At 46.8% G+C, this 19776-nt stretch overlaps 1 protein-coding gene across 1 annotated transcript; it reads right to left on the reverse strand.

The window, feature by feature from the left end:
• Nucleotides 1-2591: 2591 nt before the first annotated feature.
• Nucleotides 2592-19561, reverse strand: NPHS1 (NPHS1 adhesion molecule, nephrin). Its single transcript, XM_054588879.1, has 29 exons — nt 19489-19561; nt 19167-19382; nt 18968-19090; nt 18671-18799; nt 18072-18153; nt 17592-17695; nt 17276-17403; nt 17017-17188; nt 16673-16830; nt 16287-16431; nt 15834-15958; nt 14472-14658; nt 14162-14291; nt 13825-13997; nt 13245-13385; nt 13025-13165; nt 12379-12500; nt 11326-11497; nt 11079-11235; nt 10833-10984; nt 9479-9590; nt 9214-9395; nt 7365-7421; nt 5507-5626; nt 5348-5372; nt 5164-5239; nt 4923-5016; nt 4711-4826; nt 2592-2723 (listed from the first exon to the last, which is right to left on the reverse strand). The coding sequence occupies exons 1-29, from the start codon at nt 19544-19546 to the stop codon at nt 2592-2594; spliced, it is 3729 nt and encodes a 1242-aa protein (XP_054444854.1). The 5' UTR covers nt 19547-19561.
• Nucleotides 19562-19776: the final 215 nt, after the last annotated feature.

Genomic DNA, 19776 nt, shown 5'->3' on the forward strand with positions numbered 1-19776 from the left:
ATGTTTTTGAGTCTTACATTTAAATCTTTAATCCATTTTGAGTTTATTCTTGTATGTGATCTATGAAGGTGGTCTAGTTTCACTTTTTTTTTTGCATGTATGTGTCCAATTTTCCCAAAAATTAATGAATAAACTGTCCTTACCCCCATTGTATACTCTTGCCTCTTTTGTCAAATATTAATTGACCATGTAGGTGTGGGTTTATTTCTGGGCTCTTTATTCTGTTCCATTGATCTATATGTCTGCTTTTATGCTAGCACTATGCTGTTTTGGTTACTATGGTCTTGTAATATGGCATGTGTATCCTCAATATTTCATATTGGGAGGCACATGACGTCAATTGATCCTATACCTGTGATTGGTAACTCATCATTTGGTTAAGGTGATATTTGTCAGGTTTCCTTCACCGTAAAATTACTATTTTTCTCTTAGTAACCAATAAATACTTTTTTAGCTCTACTAGTTTGAATGAGTTTCTGCCCATTTTAAATTATTTTTGTATCAGTTAACTAAAATGCTTATTCAAACAGGCTTAAGGAAGAGGGTAATTTATAATTGCAACTAAGTGAAGACACTCATTCAGATTGACTTAAGGGGGAGAGGGACTCACAGTCCAAGAGTAGTTCTGACTTCAGGTTCAGCTGGATCCAGGGGCTTGGTGTTATCAGGAACTTGTCTTATTCAATAATATTTATATAAAGAGAAACTAGATTCTGGGCAGCAAGAAGCAATGTATATCTGCTACATTGATTCAGACAATTTCAAGAGGAAGTAGGAAGTACAAAAAGAGATCCACTCACAGTCTGAAGTTCCCTTTGAAAACATTACCCAAATGGTTTATGTGGTAGAGCAACCCAGGGCCTGGATTATCAGGATATTTTGTTCCCTGGCCACACTGATTGGTTCAGGGATGGGCATGAGACCTAAACTGGGCTGATGAAAGACAGCCCCATAATTTTCTAGAGCTATTGGCAAAAGAGGCACTCTGGCTACTGAGTTTGTGAAATACCAGCCTAGAACTGCAAATGGTGATTTTTGTCTACCATATGAAGAGTCTGACTGAGAATGAAATCAACACAGAAAAAAACAGAGCCAGGAGATACAGAAAGGTTGACTCCTCCTGGCTTTTTTCAATACTGGATCCAGCAGTGCTTGAAGCTAACACTCCCTTGAGAATGTCTTTTATAAAAGCCAATAAATTCACCTTTCCTGCATCGCCAATGTGGAAACAAAACATTGAAGATTTCTTCTTAGGAAAGGAAAAATGCACAACTAGAAGAATTCTGCTCTTAGGAATGGAATCATTTTTTAATTAAAGGGAAATTATTTTATTCAAGTGTTGTGGTATAAACCTATTTTAGGTATGTAGTCATGAAAACAATATATGGACAAGCATTTCAACAAATAGTTTTGACAATATTATTATTATTATTATTATTATTCCTCACCTGAGGACATTTTATCATTGCTTTTTAGAGAGAGAGAGTAAGAGAGATAGAGAAACATCAATGTGAGAGAGAAGCATCAATTGGTTGCTTCCAGTATGCACCCAGACAGGGGACCAAACACACAACATAGGTATGTGCCCTAATTGGGAATCAATCCCTTCATTTAAGGGATGGCACTCCAACCAATTGAGCCACACTGGCCAGGGGCAGTTTTGACAATATTATTAATAAAGTAGGAGTGGACACCTAAAGAAAGATTATATCTGTTCTCCATGGAAACAGATTTCTCCATTATCTTTTTCTGCTATTCAATATAAAGAATAAAAATTATCTTTCTGTGCTGCTTTATTATGGAGCTTATTTTTAAAGTCATATTTTTGAGGTATAATTTATGTACCACAAGATGCACTCATCTTAACTGTACAGTGTAATGGTCTTTAACAAACCTACGCACCCATGTAACTACCACCACACTCATGATATGGAACATTTTTATCACCCCCTCAAAAAAAAATGCCCCCATGGCCTTTTACAGTCAATTCCCTTTTCATGGCCCAGACAACCACTCATCTGCTCACCACAGATTAACTTACTGTTTTACAATTTCTGTAAGTGAAATCACACAGTATGTATCCTTTTGTGTCTAGCTTGTTTTGATAGTCTATTTTATTTTTTATGGAGTGTATTTATGTTTACATGTGTATCATAGTTTATATGTCATATTTTAGACAACTGTGGAAAATAATAAAACAAGTAGGATACAACAATAGTCCATATATTTCACTTATTGTTAGGTATTTCAGATATAGTTGAAGTTGAAATGAACAGAGTTTTTCATATAGCTTTTCTCATTTCTGAAAAAGCATAAACAACCTCAGAATAACTTTTCAGTATTGAACTGTCTCTTACAACTCATTGTGTCCCTTTGGAGAGGTTAAGTTTCTAAAGCTCACCCAAGAAGGAGCCTTGTTTGTACTTTGACACCAGCTTGAATCTTTTTTCACATCCCGATGTCCTTTCCTGAGAAAGATCAGTCCCTTTGTGTCTTACAGGGCTCACTTAACCAGCTCATCCCAGGCTGGAACGAAAAGAACCACTGAAATGTTATGTCCTGCAGGTGTAGAAAAAGTGTTGAAAAGCCTGTTACACCAGATGTCCCCTCAGCTCAAAGGGTAGAGAATCTGTTTCCATAGGGTCCAAGTCTCCTGCCACTTGATCATAGATTCCTTTTGGGTCCTCATATCTGTCCTCAGGCCAGCGGAGGTCACAGGAGCCCTGACAAACAAAGCGGGAGTTAGACCTGTAAAGAGATGCCCTGTGAGTCGTCATTGCAGCTCTGGGGTGCACATGCTCACACTCAACTTCCCAGAGAAAAAGAGTTTTAATGTCAAATTATGGGGTAAATTCCAACATATAAAAAGAAGAAAGTGATTATAATGAACTCTTATCATGAACCTCTATGTACCCATCACTTAGCTTCTATAATACCAACTCTTGATCAATCTTGACTTATCTATATCTTTATATTCTCATCTCCTATCCTTACTAACTGGATTATTTTTAAGCAAGCCCAAGATACCTCATGATTTCCTGTCAGAAAAAGAATTTAATTGTCAGATATACGAAACTTCTAAAAGCCCATATCAGCTGTGGGAGTTGTGGAATGTGAGTCATGATTCTGTTAGTCCTATGAATTGCCAAAACACTTCCTTATCAAAATAGAAAGGAAAAAAGTCCATGCAGGGTGGTCCTTACTGGGGATGTGTTTTGCCCTAACATTGGGAGAAAACGGTTGTTTTGGCTCGGCAAATTTTACAGCAGATTTCCCATGGACCAAATATGGCCTGCAGCCTCTTTTTGTACTATTCAAAACATGAGAATGGTTTTAGTGTTTTCCAATTGCTAGGAAAATATCAAAAGGAGAATAACATTTGCGATATGTGAAATTCAAATTTCAGTGTCAAAAAAAAGTTTTATCGGAACTTAGCCACGCTCATCTGTCCATGTAGTGTCTATGGCTGCTTTTGCACTACAATGGTAAAGTTCAGTAATTTTGAGGGCAGTATATCCTGCAAATCCCAAAATATCTACTATCTGGTCCTTTACAGAAAAAGTGTGTCTGTACTTTAGAGGGCATATGTGATTCAGCACCATGGACAACATTTTATGCTCCTTGTGTCCACCCTGGTAGGGAGAACAGCTCCACCTGGGACAATGTTACAGATGGAAATCTTTGGCCCAGAAGTGCCAGGATTAGCCAAGGCTACACCAAAAGTCAGATGTTCTGCCCCACCTCCCTTACTGTGGGGCAGTGGGGGTTAGTTGATGATCAAAGTACCTGTCTGTTGTTTTTCCTCTCCTGCTACCATGTTCACTTCTCTTTGTGCTCCCTGTCCCTCTCCCACTCTCAACCCAGGGGACTGAGTGGGGCTGGCCCCTACTCCCTGATGCCATGAGTGGGCACTGACCCAGGCCTGTCCAATTAGCATATTCTATCCCCTGCCCCAGCAGTTCAGTGATGAGTATGTGACCCAAGATAGATCAGTAAGTGTCAGCACTGGGGCTTTGGAACTATTGCAAAAGAGGCATTCTCCTTCTTTGAAGGTTTCCAACTAATAGGACACAAACCTGAATTTTCTGGGTACATCTTTAAGGAGGAAATTCTTGATCCAGTTTTGTGGGCCTGAAGACAATTCTACACCTTGACTTTTTAATTGAATGAGCCAAAACATTTTCTCTCTGTAGCAGAGATGACTAACTATCCAACAAAATGCATACCTTTTTTCTCCCACAGTAATCTAACTGTAGTGAGGCATGTAGCTGCCAAGGTAGACTACATTTCTTAGCCTCTTTTGCAGTTGGATGTGGCCATGTGACCATGTTCTCACCAGGGAAATAAGGAGAGTGCGTAATTTCTGGGCCTGAACCATAAAGCAGGATTGTGCCTCCACTACTCTCTTTTAACCTCTTTCATTGGTTGAAACCCCAGTGAAATGACCCATCCATGCAAACCTGGACAATGTGCTAGGGGACAGCAGAAGACCTGTAATGGAAAGAACTTGTATTCTGTAACAACCACCTGCATCAGAGCCACTCACCTCTGAATACTATGAAAAAAAAAATAGACTGTCTTCTTTCGGTCACTGGTTTGTGGCCAGGCCTGTTTGTTGTAGCAGCTAGCTTACCCTAACTAATATAAGCAGTAGGATGTGGGTTTCTTGCACTAGCCAGGAAAGACTTCTGCAGATACAAATCTCCTCACCAACTGTACTTCATCATAGAGGGGTCCCCAGGTTCCAGACGGGGTGTACAGTCTTTCCACCTCGTCATATAGGTGCCCAGGAAAGACCCTATTCTCCTCTTCAAGACCTGTGAAACCTGGGGTTGGAGTGAAAAAAAGGGATGATCAGGGTACCCAGTCCAGATATCAGGGGTCCCTATGAGTTGGGGAGTTCTGATGTGGTCACAACTCACCTCTGGGACGAGATACCTCCTCCAGTGTTGGTGGCAGCCGGGGGCTGAAATCCTTCATGGAGTGATAATACGGCTCCACATCTGTGGTGCTAACCTGTGAACACCCCCGCCCCCCCAAAACAGGTAAAGTCTCTTTCATCCTTTGGCTCCCTGGAAAGGTCAATGATTAACCTAAAGCTAATACAATTTTAGTCACTGTCAGTTCCTTGTCAGTGAGCCTGTCTAGAGTACCCCTACTCACCGTGGAGCTTCGATTGTCTGGGTCTCCAGTCCACTGGCTCTCTTCATAGTCATTCTTGATTCGGTCCTCCTCTGAGCTTTCAGAATGGAGGTATAGAGAGCAGCTGGGTGTTGACCCTCAGATTCCTGTGACCCCCCAACCTCCTCCCTCAGAGCCTTTCTTACTGACAAATATACCCACTTACCCTGCCTCTGTCTTCTCTGAGATGCCTGAGGGAAGTGGGAAAAAAAGGGGTCAGAGACTCCCCCAAACCCATCTGGCTCTAGGAGACCTTCAATATGCAGTAGCCCCAGGGATCCCTGTCACCCTTGGACCTCAATCCCAGCAGGGCAAGGCTCCTCACCCTCAGCAAGACGTCTCAGTCTCCGCTGCCAGAGGAATCCCCCAACACAGGAGGCATTAGAAAGCAGCAGAAGACCCCCAACAGCAAATAGCACGGGCATCAGGGGCAGCTCTGAGGAGCCTGAGGATGGAAGGTACACCCCTCAGTGAACTCAAAACAATTGGCTCCAGGCCCATATCAGGCTTCTCTGAGAAAGTCTATCCCTGACCAGGCAAAGCCCCTCTTCACAAGTCAGGAAAGCAAATGAACAGGGGATTTTATGTCCACTTCTTGCTACCTCAGGGCAGGTGGGCTCCTTTCTCAAGTCAAGCCACTAATAGAAGGTCCTACCTTTGCCTGAGACCCGTGTAGGAACTTGGGCAGGAGTTTCAGCTCCCCAGCCGGGTATTCCAGACCTGTGATTTGGCCTTTTCCAATGTCCCCAGCCTTGCCCATCAACCATAGACCCTGGTATTAGACCCTCCAGCCACACAAACTAACCACGCTGTTTCCAGAATCACTGAGGCAAACCTACATCCCTAAGCCTTGAAATAGTTAAGTGTCTGTCCTAGAATGTCCTTTCTTCTTAACTTTCATTCACCCTTCTAACTCCATCTCAGATGACTTCCTCTTTGCACAAACTTATACCCAGACAATGTCAGATTCCTCTGCTATATTTCTGAGAATGAGACTAAGTCCCTCTAAGTAGACATCTGTTGAGCATTCATTCCTACTACTAACTAACTCATTTTCTTATTAACTAACTAATACTACTAACAGCACTCATTTTCCTTTGATGAAATAGCCACTTCCCTGCTCTCAGTCTGAATGGCTCTGCAGGACTCATGGAGGACACATGGGCCCAGCCTGGCCAAGAACAGCATCTGTTCATTGTGATTGGTTTAGAGACCAGCGTTTGCCCCAAGGTGGACTTTTGCTTGAACATTTAGGACACTCCTCTGCAGATTGCGAAGAAGTGGAATGAAAGCTGGAGGTGCATGTGAGACTTCTTTGTACCTTTGATGAAAGAACCTGAGAAGGAAGCCATTACAGATGAAGGCAAAGTTGAGAGAAGGTGATAGATTGTTGGTGAGATTTTTAAGTACCTGAATCCAGCCATACTTGGAATTTTTAATTTCATGAGCCAAGTAATTCCTTTTATTGCCATACACAGCCCAATTTCTGTCATTTCCAAACTTCTTGGGCTCTAAAGGGGATTGTTTGCAAAGCAGTCATAATTTTCTCCCTGTATCCATACTCTCTTCCACATAGACTTGGAGTTGAGCCATGTCACTTGCCTTAGCCACAGAGACGATAGCAAATGTGACAGAATCAGAAGCATGAAAGATGCTTATAAATCAGAACTTGCCCTCTGTTGCTGCTCTGGGGACTTCTGTGACCACCTCTACATGAACAAGCCAAGGAGAGACATGTGGCCCCATTATCTTCATTCTCTCAACCAAGAGCCATATTATCAGACATGTGAAGAGGAGGCCATCCTGGACCAATCAGTCCCAGCTGAGCTGCCAACTGACTGTAGCCCAGACCAGAACTGTTCAGCCATTCATAGAGTCATGAGATATAATGTTTGTTGCTGTAAGTGCCAATGTTTAAGATTGTTTGTTACACAGCATAAGGCAACTGACATAAGCTCTGCATGGGGCATGAAATCAGCTAATTCTTTCAGAATTAAACTGTATTAGAAAGAGAGAAAATTTATCATATCCAGGCAAGAGGAGGAACTAAGGAAATGGGTTAGGGCCTATAGAACAGCGCTAAGTCTTAAGGGACTATGTCCATGGAGCATGGAGGCATGGTTAGAGACCAGGAAGCTCTAGTCTCAGGGGAGAGAGGGATTTTCAGGGAAGTGAGGACTTGCCTGAAGGCTGCTCTGTGGGCAGCTGGTAGTCAGGTCCTTCAGAAGGCTGGTCTAGACCTGGGGGGGGGGGGGGGGGCAGTGAATAAAGAAATTGTGAATTACCACCAAAAATCTGGGATAAGCCTTAAATATTTCTCAGTCTCCTATCAAGTTTTGCATCCCATTTTGAGACTCATGAAAACTGGTTTGTGGTTTCTTAGAAATATTTCAAGAAGAACTGAAAATTGCTGATAAGAATGACAATACTGTTAATACCCATTCTAATGTTTATAATAATAATTAGTTGTTGATGAGTGCTTTATGGTGTGCAAGTTTCTTTTAACCTGAGTTGTCAATTTTTCAGATTAACTAAAAAAGTGCTTGCTCTCAGATCCATTAATAGAGGTAAACGTTCTAGAGCAAGGGAGGTTAGTGTAATATTTTATGCTTTAGTTCTTAAAGGGAAGGCTGACAAGGGTGGGTGGGTGGAGAAGGGAGTATTGTTGAGATGAGGAAGTGTCCTTACTTCTGTGAGTAAAAGGCTGCTCTGTTAGAAAAGGAAAGACAGAAAGGGGGTGCTTTCATGGGGCAAAGTTAATGAAGGTGAGAGGGGGCATTTCTTAAAAATTAGTTATCTACAAAGCACTTACTTTGTACAGAGCCCAGTCCTGAACACTTTAGATATATTAATTCATTTAATCCTCACAACTGTCTGAGATAGACCTTACTTTCAGAAAAATAAGAAAAACCTTATTTTTAGAAACTGTGGCTCAAAGAGGTTTAACTGAGGCTCAGAGAGGTAAAGCAACTTGTCTATAAGATCTCATAACTAGGATTCAGCAGAGCTGGAACCCAGCTTGTCTGAACAAGGCTCTATGTGATTAGCCACTGCACTACTGACCGGCCTGTCTGAAGCAAAGTATTATCATTAGTCATATGCAAAGAACTTGTCCATTTCATCAGAATTGCTAAATGTATTGGTCTAAATTTGTTCGTAATATTTCCTTATTATCCCCTTAACGTAATGCCCCCTCTTTCATTCCTGATATTGGTTAACTTGTGTCTTCTCTCTTTTTTGCCTTGAATAACTTTGTAAATGTTATTCGTCTTTTAAAAAAGGCCGTTTTTGGTTTCCTTAATTTTTCTCTATTGTTTTTCTGTTTTGGATTTCACCAATTTCTGTCCTTAGCTTTATTTATTTCCTTCCTTCTGTTTACTTTGTGTTTAATTTGCTCTTCTTTTTTCTAGTTTCTTAACATGGAAACTTACAGCATCAGTTTGAGGTCTTTTTAAGAAAAAAACCTAAGCCCTGACTAGTGTGGCTCAGTTGGTTGGGTGTCATTCTGCAAAGTGAAATGTTGCTTGTTCGATTCTGGTCAGGGCACATGACTGGGTTGTGGATTTGGTCCCCGGTTGGGGCACGTATAAGAGGCAACTGATAGGTGTTTCTCTCTTACATCATTGTTTCTTTCCCTCTCTCTCCCCCTCCTTTCCCCTCTCTCTAGAATAAATAAAATCTTATTTAAAAAAATCTAATGTTGGCATTTAACACTATAAATTTTCTGCCAAGCACTGCTTTAGCTGCACCCCATAATTTTCATGTTTTAATTTTCATTCAATTCAAACTCTTTTTTAATTTCCCTGTATCATTAATTGCATTCAGACGCTATATTTCAGTGAATAAAACCTAGTCTTTGGAGATCATCTGCTGGGTTTCAGTCTCATCTCTACCTCCTTCCAGCTGTGTGACCTTTGACAATATGCTCAGTCTCTCTGGGCCTCAGTTTCTTCATCTGTAAAAGGAGAATAATAGTACTGGCTTCATTATACCATCCTTTAAGTCCTCTGAGAAACTCTGCAACCTGCCCACCTGGGGTGGTGATAGAGATCTGGGATCCTTTGTCAGCTAGTCCACTGTCCCCCAAGGCATTGCTGGCCAGCAGCCAGACCCTGTATCGTGTAGAAGGCTGCAGCCCAGTCAGTGTGAAGGTGGTAGCCTCGGATGGTAGGACATCCATGTAGAGGAATCCTGGAGTCTCCAGAGCCTCATACCTGCATGAAAGGGAGGTCAGTCACTCAAGGTGGTGCCCCAACCCTGTTGGCTGCCACCCTTTCCTGCCTTAACAGGGACCCACCTGATTTGGAATTTCTGTGGCAAGCCCCCATCAAAGCCAGGCTTCCACTCCAACCCCACTGAGTATGGGGTCATGCTCACGACCTTTAATCCAGATGGAGGATCAGGGCGGCCTTTAAGGAAAATGATGAGGAAAGTAGTAAGAGGATACAAAAGGATTCTGGCAGGTTCCTTTCAGATTCTTCCTAAGAATGATTTTAAATATGTCAATTCTCATTATTCATGATGGTTATGTTTTATAAAGTTATTGTGAACATTGAATTAGCAAATACCAAACCATTGCTTCTAGGGGAAATGCAGGGTTAGGTTCCTAATCCTCTAGGAACCTAAACCACCACTACAAGATCTTGTTTGATGTGCTTTTCTGTTGAAAGACACCTTATTTAATATATCTTGTTGATTCATTAACACTGAAGTCAATGCCGACAGCTCTAAGCCATGCCTGAACAAAGCTTTTCCAACAGAGGCATTTTCTTCATATGGCACATCACAGCTTTCTTGCACTTAGGAACACCAGACAGCACTTCAGCACTATGCTTGGAGGCCATTTTAAATAACAAAACCACAGACAAAGAGCACAAAAATATATATGGCACCAAATAGACTTCAAAAAGGACACTTATTTCCATATGAGAGCTGAAACAAGAAGGAAAAATGTGGCTTTCTCCCTGGGCTGACAGTATGTTCATTGGGTGACTCACGCTGCTTACCCATTCTGTACATGTGCCTGAATGACTAGATCGTCAACTGTATTTTATATATATTCACTCTTGATGTGGATATTTGTGCTTATCTCACATCCGTTCCCTTCATTTCTTCTGGTTACAGAAACCCCGAGTAGCCGTTAGAAAAACATTTGCCCACATCCTCAGGCCGCATGCTTCTGATAGAAGTGACTCTGCTCTTCCCCTGACCACATGATTGATTCAGGGCTGGGAGCCAATAAATCTTAATTCTAGCACTTTCATACCACTGTTAGGAGGAGATAAAATTCAGTTTCCCCCAGGAAGTAGAACAGCCCACCACGAGAAGCCTTAGAATAAAGCCAACACACAAAAAAGCAGACCTGATAGATGGAGAGTTCTGATGACAGCTGAACACAGATCCGGTGACTCCTGAAATCTACTTTTAAATTACCTGAGCCATTAAGTTCCCCCCTTTCTTTCTTTTCTTTGTTGTGGGTTCCCCTGCAGGTCCAGTCTTCATTAGAATTTTCAAGTCAAGCAAAAACTCCATTCTTATTCATAAACACTTCTAAGATTTCAGGAACACTGTCAGTATGGGGCCAGCTAGAGACTCGGGGCTTAAACCACGGAGCACCCTCCTAAAACCCTCACAGTCCCCTTCCACCATACTTATGCTGACAAGCTGAATGTTGGTGTGGTCTGAGCCAAGGGCATTGGTGGCTGTGCAGGTGAAGAGGGCATAATCCTGGGCTGCAGAAACATTGGCAATTGTCAGGAGACTGCTATGGATTCCACCCTGGTGGTATGTGTGCTCTGTGTATCTGGAAAAGAGGTGTGGCAGGATTCAGGGAGGGTGACTGGGGCTGGGGGAACAGAGTTGGAGCTGGAGTGCTATCTGGCTGGGCCTGGGCTCACCTGGGATCCTGGAGATCCAGAGGGACCCCATTTTTAGTCCAAGTGAAGACAATGTTGGGGACACCTCGGGCACGACAGTGGAGTGTGGCAGAACTGCTGCTGTCTCCAGCTGCAGCCACCTTAGTTAGCGGAGTGGGGTGTTCTACCTGGGGAGCAACTATAAGGGGTTGGAGGTCAACATCGGGTATTTGGAAGGACTTGAGAGTTGCAGGTTTAGTTACAAGTCAGGGGTATGTGTGTTACTTACATCTGACGACAAGACGGACCAGCCCTCGGGCTGGAGGTGCCACCCCATTGTCCACGATGCACTGGTAAGCACCTGCCTGAGCCAGCTTGGCCTGGTGAATCCGAAGACGCCCTGTGGGTCCCTTTGCCAGCTTCTCCATGTCATCCAGACTTCTGTCTTCTTCTTCTTCTCCCTGGATGCCCAAGACTCAGGGAGATGGCCCCCAGTCTTGCCCCAGTTCCATTATCCCCCAAACTGGGTCCCTTCTGTAGCCTCATTCTCCTAGCCACAATCACACTTTACAGAGCTAGCAAAAAAAAAAAAAAATCCCTCTGTCATCCACCCATCCATCAATCCATCCATTTATCCAACCATTCATTCACGAAGCCATTTATCGACATATCTGTTCATCTATTTAACCATCCACCTAGTAATCTACTTATCTACTCATTCATCTACCTCTCTTTTGATCCATTCCTTCATTCACCCATTTATTTATCCAACCATTTGTCTTCCTTATATCTATTCATCTATTTGCCCTTTCATTTCTCCACCCATCTGCCCTATCTATTCACTCATACACACATCACTCTCAAGCACGTGCATCTGTTCTTTGATTCATCCATCTTTCCATCTCTCCATCCATTCATCCACCGTCCTTCCATAGATATCTTTACACTGATGGAACATCTATTCATCCACCTACTTTCTAATCTATCTAACCATTTCTCTCACTCAATCATCCATTTATCTATCCATGTTTCTATTTATCTATTCATTCACTTGTCCATTTGTTTATCTATTATTCCACCTACTCATTCATCTATCTACTTGTTCATCCACCCATTTACCCATCACTCTACATATCTATCCACCTGCCCACTCACTCACATGGTTATCTATCCACTCACCCATCCATTCATCTGCCATTCAACAGTTAGTTCTTGGGGAATGCCCTGACAAGTATACAGTTATACAGGGTCATATAGATATGACTCTTCTTCCCAAGGAGTTAACAGGTAAGAAACCACATTGCCCAGCCCCATCTCCATTTACCAAAGGTTGGATCCTCACCAGTCTCTCCCAGCTGAACATTCCCGGAAGGATGGGCTTGGCATCAACAGTACAGACTATGTCTACAGAACCACCAATATTCACCTCAGTGGGGTCCTGGAGAGCTCGGATGGTGGGAGCATCTGGAGGAGGAGACAGTGGGTTGGGAAGGCACTTGGACCAGACAGGCCATGGTGGGAGAGGATCCCAGGTGGGTAAGTTATCTTAGAGGTTATGGGTATGCAAGTCTGCCCTTTATGTAGAACATGTGGAGCACTTGGGGTAGTTCTCAGGGTTAGAGAAGTTGTCCCCATCCTCTACTCTGCCTCTGCGGGGACAAGAGTACATCAGGTGGACTTTGAGAATTGCATGGAGGTGGGACTTCCACAATGGGCTTGATGGGAGTACCTCCCATGTACGTGGATCCCCTGTCTGGGTGGATTCTACATAGGAGCCCTCCAGTGGGCAGTAGAGCCCAAGTGGTCACGGTTTCATTACAGCTGGGGCTCCCAGAGTGAGAGGCTCCCAGGATGGGTGACTATCCCTGGGTGGGCAGGGCTTCCATAATAAGGAAACTTCAGTGGGCAAGGTTCCTGGGTGGACGTGGTTTCCATGATGTACGGGGCTCCCAGAGACGCCTAGTTTCCTAGGGTGATGAGGGGCTCACAGTGTACATCCAGCCGCACTAGAGCTTCAGCAGTGCCCTCCGAGTTCTGGCAGTGCAGCTGATAGAGGCCATCATCAGCGCGGGTCACATTCCATAGCTGCAGAGCTCCACCGGATAGGATGCGATGTCGGGGGCCGCCAGCTGGGGGAGGGAGAGGTGAGAAACTTGCCAGGCCTCCCCTTCCGAAGACCTGCACCCCTTTCCATGTCCTTCCCTGCACCTGGGCTGAGGCGGTAGCCACGGAACGTCCAGTTGAAGGCCTCCGGGGCCGGGTTGGCGGACACAGACACGGGCAGCAATGCTTCGCCCTGCTCCACTGCAGTCACCACAAGAACCTGCTCCCCCAAGAACTCTGGAGGGTCTGCAAAGGGGGCACCAACGGGAGTCAAGATTGTTGTTAAGGTTGGGGATCAGGAAGAATGAGATCAGGTCCAGGTATGCAGGGTGAAAGTCGGGATTGCAACTAGATTCAAAGTTGTGGACAAGGTAACAATTAAGTAAAGAATTGAGCTCGGGAGGTTAAGTTCAGGGTAGTGGTTAGGATCCAGTTTAGGAAAAGAGTGGAGGCTAGAGTCAGGTTAAACAAAGATGGAGAGAGTTCAGAATGGGAGTCCTGATCAGGGGTTAGGATAAAGGACAAAGGGGTTTGGGCAAGACAGAAGTTGGTGCAGGCTGGGTCAGGATAAAGTTTAGGTAAGTTTTAAGGTTTAGGATGGAGGCCAAGGACAATGCCAAGGTGAAGACCCGAGTGATACAGGATCAGGAGGGAATCAAGTGGGGCTCCAGGTCTGCGCACATACACAGCACGTTGAGTCGGTAGAAGGCGCTCACGGTTTCCCGTAGTTCGGTGCTGTGGGCACGACAGGTCACACGGTGGCCGTGGTCCCCGGAAGATATTCTTAGAAGGACACTCCTGGCGGCGGCAGAGCCTTTGAATGGAGCATTCCGGGGCCGTGAGGCTATCCCTTCCAGCCTGTGGACGGTGTGTGGGGGGTGGGGGGATCATGTCAGGGTTGGTGCCGGGGTGGGAGCAGAGCCAGAGGTGGGCTGGAAACTGGGCAGGGCAGGGGGCCGGGCGGGCGAGGGTAAGGGGGCGTGGCCGGAACAAGGGACGGGCAGCGCCGCTCGCACTCTCACTTCTCCCCTTCTTTGTCCCAGGACAAGTTGATTGGAGGGTTGCTGCTAACGCTGACGCACGTCAAGTTTAAAGCATCCCCAGGGCGCAGCGCTGAGGCGTTGGCCAGGATCGTCAAGTTAGTTGGGGGAACTTCGAGAACATGCCGGAGGAGCGAGGTTCAGAGGTGAAGAGGAGCCCCGCGCCTTGACCCCAGGCCCGGCCCAGCGCGAGTGCTGGTTCTGCGGCATCCACTGTACCACCCACCGGCTCTGGCTCAGTTACCCACCGCGGCCAAGCCCTCCCACGCAACCGCGTCATTCCAGCCCTCACACTGCACCACAAGCTGCTTGGACGCGCTGAGCTGGCCCGCCTTGCAGGTGAACTTGGCCTGGTTGTCCGACGGACCCGTGACTAGCACGAGCTCACGGGAGAAGGTGCTTCCCGACTTCTCCAGATTTCCCAGCTGCACCCTCCGTGGCTCCTGCGGCAGCCGCGGTTCAGTCACCGTGCGTGAGTCCTGAGGGTCGAGACTGACTAAAAGACTGCGGGTAGCCCTGCCTTCCCCGCATTGCGTTGAGAGCCACTAGCCCAAGATAATAGACTTTGTGTAATGAGGAAAAGGCGCTCCCTTCCGCGGGCACCTTGCTAGGGCAGAGGAAGAGATTGTATTTGATCATTCCCACCCCAGAATCTCCCGCCTAACCTGGACCCCCTCAACCCTGCTGTTTTACTGTCGGATCCCTCCTCCAGTTCCACGCCTCACCTCTGTTCTGCAGAGGTCTGCGATTGTGGGTGCCCTCTGCTGACCCTCAGGTCCATTTCTCAAAATCCATTCCAGCTACATGTACCAAATACCAAACTCCAGGAAATTCCCCTGGAATTCCCAAGCCTTTCCCAGAATTACTTTGTTTCTTCCTATACTTAGTTCTTTTTATTAAAATTTCCACTTTCCCCAAAGATTTCAGTTGACCATTCTCTTAATTCAATTGTCTTTTCACAGATTTCTGAATCCTTTCCCAGGATTCTCTCATTAGTCTTTTACTAGAATCCTTTGTGATGCCCAAAGTCTTGGCATTTCCCCAGAATTCCAACCAAGTACATGTATTTCCATTTTATCTCTATATTTCCTACTTTTTTCCCCCAGAATTTCCACTAGCTCCCTAACTTCCCAAGATCTTTCTAGGATTCTGTCAGAATTTCTTTTAATTTTACCAGAATTTCATATACTTACCCCTAAATCCTAAGAAGTCAATTTAATACTAATTAATGTATTTTCAATGCTTTGTGGAATTACTAGTCTTTCCACAAATGCCTAGTCTTTGTCCATCATTGTCTTTGTTCCTGGAATTCTCAGTCTTTCCCTAAAATTTCTACAATTTCACTTGAATTCTGAAATTTCATCAGAATTTCCTTTGATGAAATTAATTGCCTTTTCTCTAGAATTCCCAATTCTGATCCAGAATCCCTTCACCTAAGCTAGGATTCTCACTGGTTTCCCAGGATTTTCCTAGGATTCCATTTAATTCTTACAGCATTTGTGTCTTTTCTAATTCCCTGCCAAAACTTGAAATCCTTAGTATTTTTATTTTTAATTCAGGTTTTTCCAAGATTTCCCAAGACTCTGGAGTTGAGACAGGGCTTCATCCTTTCCCCACATTCCCAGCCACCTCACAGCCCTTCCTTGGCACTGACCTTGTACCAGGTGAGGGAGGGGTCTGGGTTGCCTCCAATGGCCAAACACACCAGCCTCACCCGGGTCCCAGCCCGGAGGGGCTGCCCCTCTGGGGGTCCCTCAATCCACAGTTTCTGGGCAGGGTCTGTGGGGAGAAACAGGAAGAGTGGCTTTCCTCTCTGGGTTGAGGACTGAGGGTGGGGTTATTAAGGAAGGGGATAGCCCTGACTGGTGTGGTTCAATGGATTAAGCAATGGCCTGTGAACCAAATGGTCTCCAGTTCTATTTCTAGTCAAGGCAGATGCCTGGGTTGCATGCAGGCCAGGTCCCCATTAGTGGGTGTGCAAAAGGCAACCACCCACTGATGTTTTTCTTCCTCTCTCCCTCCTTTTTTGTCTGTCTAAAAAACAAAAAAACAAAACAAACAAAAACACCCACAGGGGATGCCCCTTGGGGTGAGGATGGGGGCTCACATTTCACGTTCAGGATGAGTGACTTTTTGAAGGTCTCTTTGGTGAAGGCCTCACTGAAGGCCTCACAGGTGAGAGTCAGACCATTGTCTTCCCGTCGCACCAGGAACGTCAGGTTGGACATGGAGATGTGGCCACCATGAAGGCCCTGGCAGGGAAGAGCTTCAGACTGCGGACTAGGGCACCCTCATCCAGGGACCAGAGGCCTGAGTCCACTTCATACCCCAGCAGGGACATGTGAAGCCTTTCTGCCCCCTCCTCTGTCAGACCCAGGAGGTCCAGGCTCCCAGTCCATGCTCCCCAAGAACCAAGGCATTCTCTCTCAGATCCAAGAGCCATGCCCTCAGCTCCCTCCTCCCTCAGACCCAGGAGTCTGACCCCTGCCTCACATCCATGACAGTCTCCTCTGTGGGCAGCAGCTGTCGCCAGCCTAGCCACCATCGCAGCAGGACCCGTGGGCGACTGGACTTGGTGATGCAGGAGAGCGTCACATTCTTGTTCTCAGACTGGGATGCAGATCCCAGGATAGTAATGGCACTGGGGGGAACTGAGGGATGATGGGCAGAGGAGAGACACTAAGCTGGGCTGGATGCCTCACACACCAGCCCAGACAGAGAGAGAACTGGGGACAGATGATGAGGCCTTTCACAATAGACAGGCATTATTTGGGGGCACAGACAGATGGTTCTCTGATGCATGGACAGAGAAATGGGCAGCTGGCACCAGGACTCACAGGTAACCTGTAGTGTGACCCCACGTTCCTGGATGCCTTTAGATACGCTGTTGTGGGCCTCACAGATGAGTCTTGCCCCATGGTCTTCTGGACGCACGATCATCACTAGCACACTTCTGGCCACTGCCTCCACGTGCTCCGTGCCCCACGCTGTGGGCATGGGCTGGCCATTCTGGAGAGAGGAACAGGCCTGGGCCATCTCAGGCCAGCTCTTGGCCCCCACCCTTCTCCCCACCCTCATGCATGCTTCTGTCTTCACCTTCAGCCACTGCAGTGTGGCTGGTGGATTTCCTCCTCGGGCCGTGCACAGCAGCTCCAAGCTCTGCCCGGCCCGCACGTGGCCCTCATCCAGGCCTGGCCACTCAATCACAGGGGGTCCTGGGGGAACTGGAAAGCAGCAGTCCCTCAGTGGGCCTGGGGAGCCCATCCATTCTTTCCAGGCTCTATAGTCTGCCTCTGAAGCCTCATGTTTCTCTTTGAGAGCCAGAACCATTTAAAATCCCTGTGCTCCCCCAGGACCCCCAATTCCTGTTCCCTGTCCCCAGTGCCCACAGCTCACTCAGCTCCCCACTTACACAGAACATTCATGGTGACTGAGACCTTGATAGGGGTGTCCAAAGCTGGGCTGGACCCCTCACAGACCAGTAACTGCCCATTATCCGAGCTCTGGGGTGTCACTCTGGGTGGGAAGTTGGGTTCTAGAGTCAGAGTCATCATCAGAAATTTGGGGAATTAGGGTGAAGAAGTCCCCACACCTCGTCTAAGTCTCCATGCTGATTTCCTCTAGGATCCGGAGTTCCATGGAAGGGATTTGGGGGATCAGGAATGAGAGCTGCTGTCCCAGAGCCCCATCCATGGCCCAAATTCTCATACTCTGGAACTGGGGTTCCCATGAAGAAGTTTTGGAGTGTCAGGGTGAAGACAGTGTCAGAGTGAAGTCAGGGACACTGATATTCATACCTAACCCAAGTTTTATGCTTGAATCCCTGGGACATGGGGTTTTCATGAAGAAATTTGGGGGTCAGGCTGATGTTAGGGCACCCTCACCCTCATACCTTGCCGTGGCCTCTGTGCTGAAGAGTTTCTCTTGGGACCCCTCATTCACATTAGTGGTGATGTCAGAAACCATCTGTCCGCCTTGGGGTGACAAAAGTGCAGAAGGGATGCCAGGTTCTCCCCAAGGTAAACCCTGGGGATCACGGCCTAGAAGTCCTCAGGCTGGATATACTGCCCCCTCTCTCCTGGTTCTGGAGGAAAAGCACTAGCTCCATTCCCTCCACACATTCAGGCTTCCCTGAATCCCAGAGTACTCAGGACTGGTTCTTGGGCTTCTCCCCTCCCCTCCCATCCTTGCTGGATATATCACCCACACCCCTTACTCAGCTTCTCATTTTCGTACCAACGATGACACCGCATCTCTGTCTGGAGCCTCAGCCCCGAGTCCCAGACCGGCACTCCTGTGATCTCCTTGGTGCATTTCCCTGATGCCCCCTCCCATCCACCAGATCCCATGTTGGCCTCAGCATCTCCCCAAGCTTGTGTCCCCATCTCAGGAATGCCATTTTCTGAGGCTCCTAGGAGGGCACTGGGCAGGGATACCTCCCTCCCAACTGCAGGGGCCTCACACTGCCCCCAGCAACTCACACACACTCACTCTGAAGGAAGGCGATGTCAGGTGCTGGCTTTGCATCCCCAGACACACAGCTGACCACGTACTCCTGCCCAGCTACCCATGTGACTGTGCTCCCTGCCTCGGGCGTCATCTGAAGCATCTTGGGGGGCACTGGTGAGAAAGGGTCTGGAGTAAGCCATCACTACTGACAAGGACATGAGGGTTTGGGCTTTGAGTTTCATTGTTTATGAAATGAGTTCTGCACCCCGGATCTGAGGAAGGAGAGGCTTGGACTCCTGGGTCCTGGGGTAGGAGAGGACTAGAAGTCAAAACCCTTACCCAGAATGGAGAGGATCACTCTGGGGGACACGAGTTCCGGCCCTGTCTCTGAGCGGCTGACCTGGCACTCATACTCTGCATCGTCACTGAGGTCACATGCTTCAATATGCAGGTGGAACTCACCTGCAGATTGGACCCGAGGTCAGGGCCATGGTCAGCTTCTGCAGGTGGCTCAGGGTCTCAGGCTCTGACATCTTACCTCTAGTAGGGTCCCCTACTAGGTGGTACCGTGGGAAGCCAGGGATCCTAGGATCAGGGCCTAGGAGTAGTCCATCTTTGGCCCATTGCACTGCACTGCCAGGGGCACTGACCCCACACTGAAGCTCAGCAGCAGCTCCCTCCACCACCGTCGTATTTTCAGGCAAAGCCCAGAAGCCTCTGGAGTTTGAGGCAGGAATCTGCAATTGGGCCAGGCCTGGGGACACAGGAAAATCAGCAGGAGAGGGCAGAGGGTTTGTCTGGGGAACATGAGTGGGAAATGAGGGCTTCTTAACACTGGGTCCCAAGGCCAGGATACTCACCTGTGGTCAGCAGCCCCAGGAGGAGCAGGGGAGCCTGGACGGGGATCCTCAGGGCCATTCTGTGTCCTCCGCCTCTGGCTCCTGCAGTGCCCACTGCTTGTCTCCTGCGTCTGCCTGTGTCTTTCTCTGTGTCCTTCTCCCTAGGTCTCTGTCTCTTACTTTTCTCTTTGTCTCTTTTTTGCCATCTGTCTTCTTCTCTTTCTCTGATTTTCTCTCTTCCCATGAGTCTGTCTTTCCCTCTCTCTCTCCCTCTCTCTTTCCCCTTCTGTCTTTCTGTCTCTCCCCCTG

The sequence above is a fragment of the Pteronotus mesoamericanus genome, unplaced genomic scaffold, assembly GCF_021234165.1.
Source record: "Pteronotus mesoamericanus isolate MK-2021 breed Mesoamerican mustached bat unplaced genomic scaffold, CSHL_Meso_final scaffold_165, whole genome shotgun sequence".
In the NCBI taxonomy this organism is placed as follows: domain Eukaryota; kingdom Metazoa; phylum Chordata; class Mammalia; order Chiroptera; family Mormoopidae; genus Pteronotus; species Pteronotus mesoamericanus.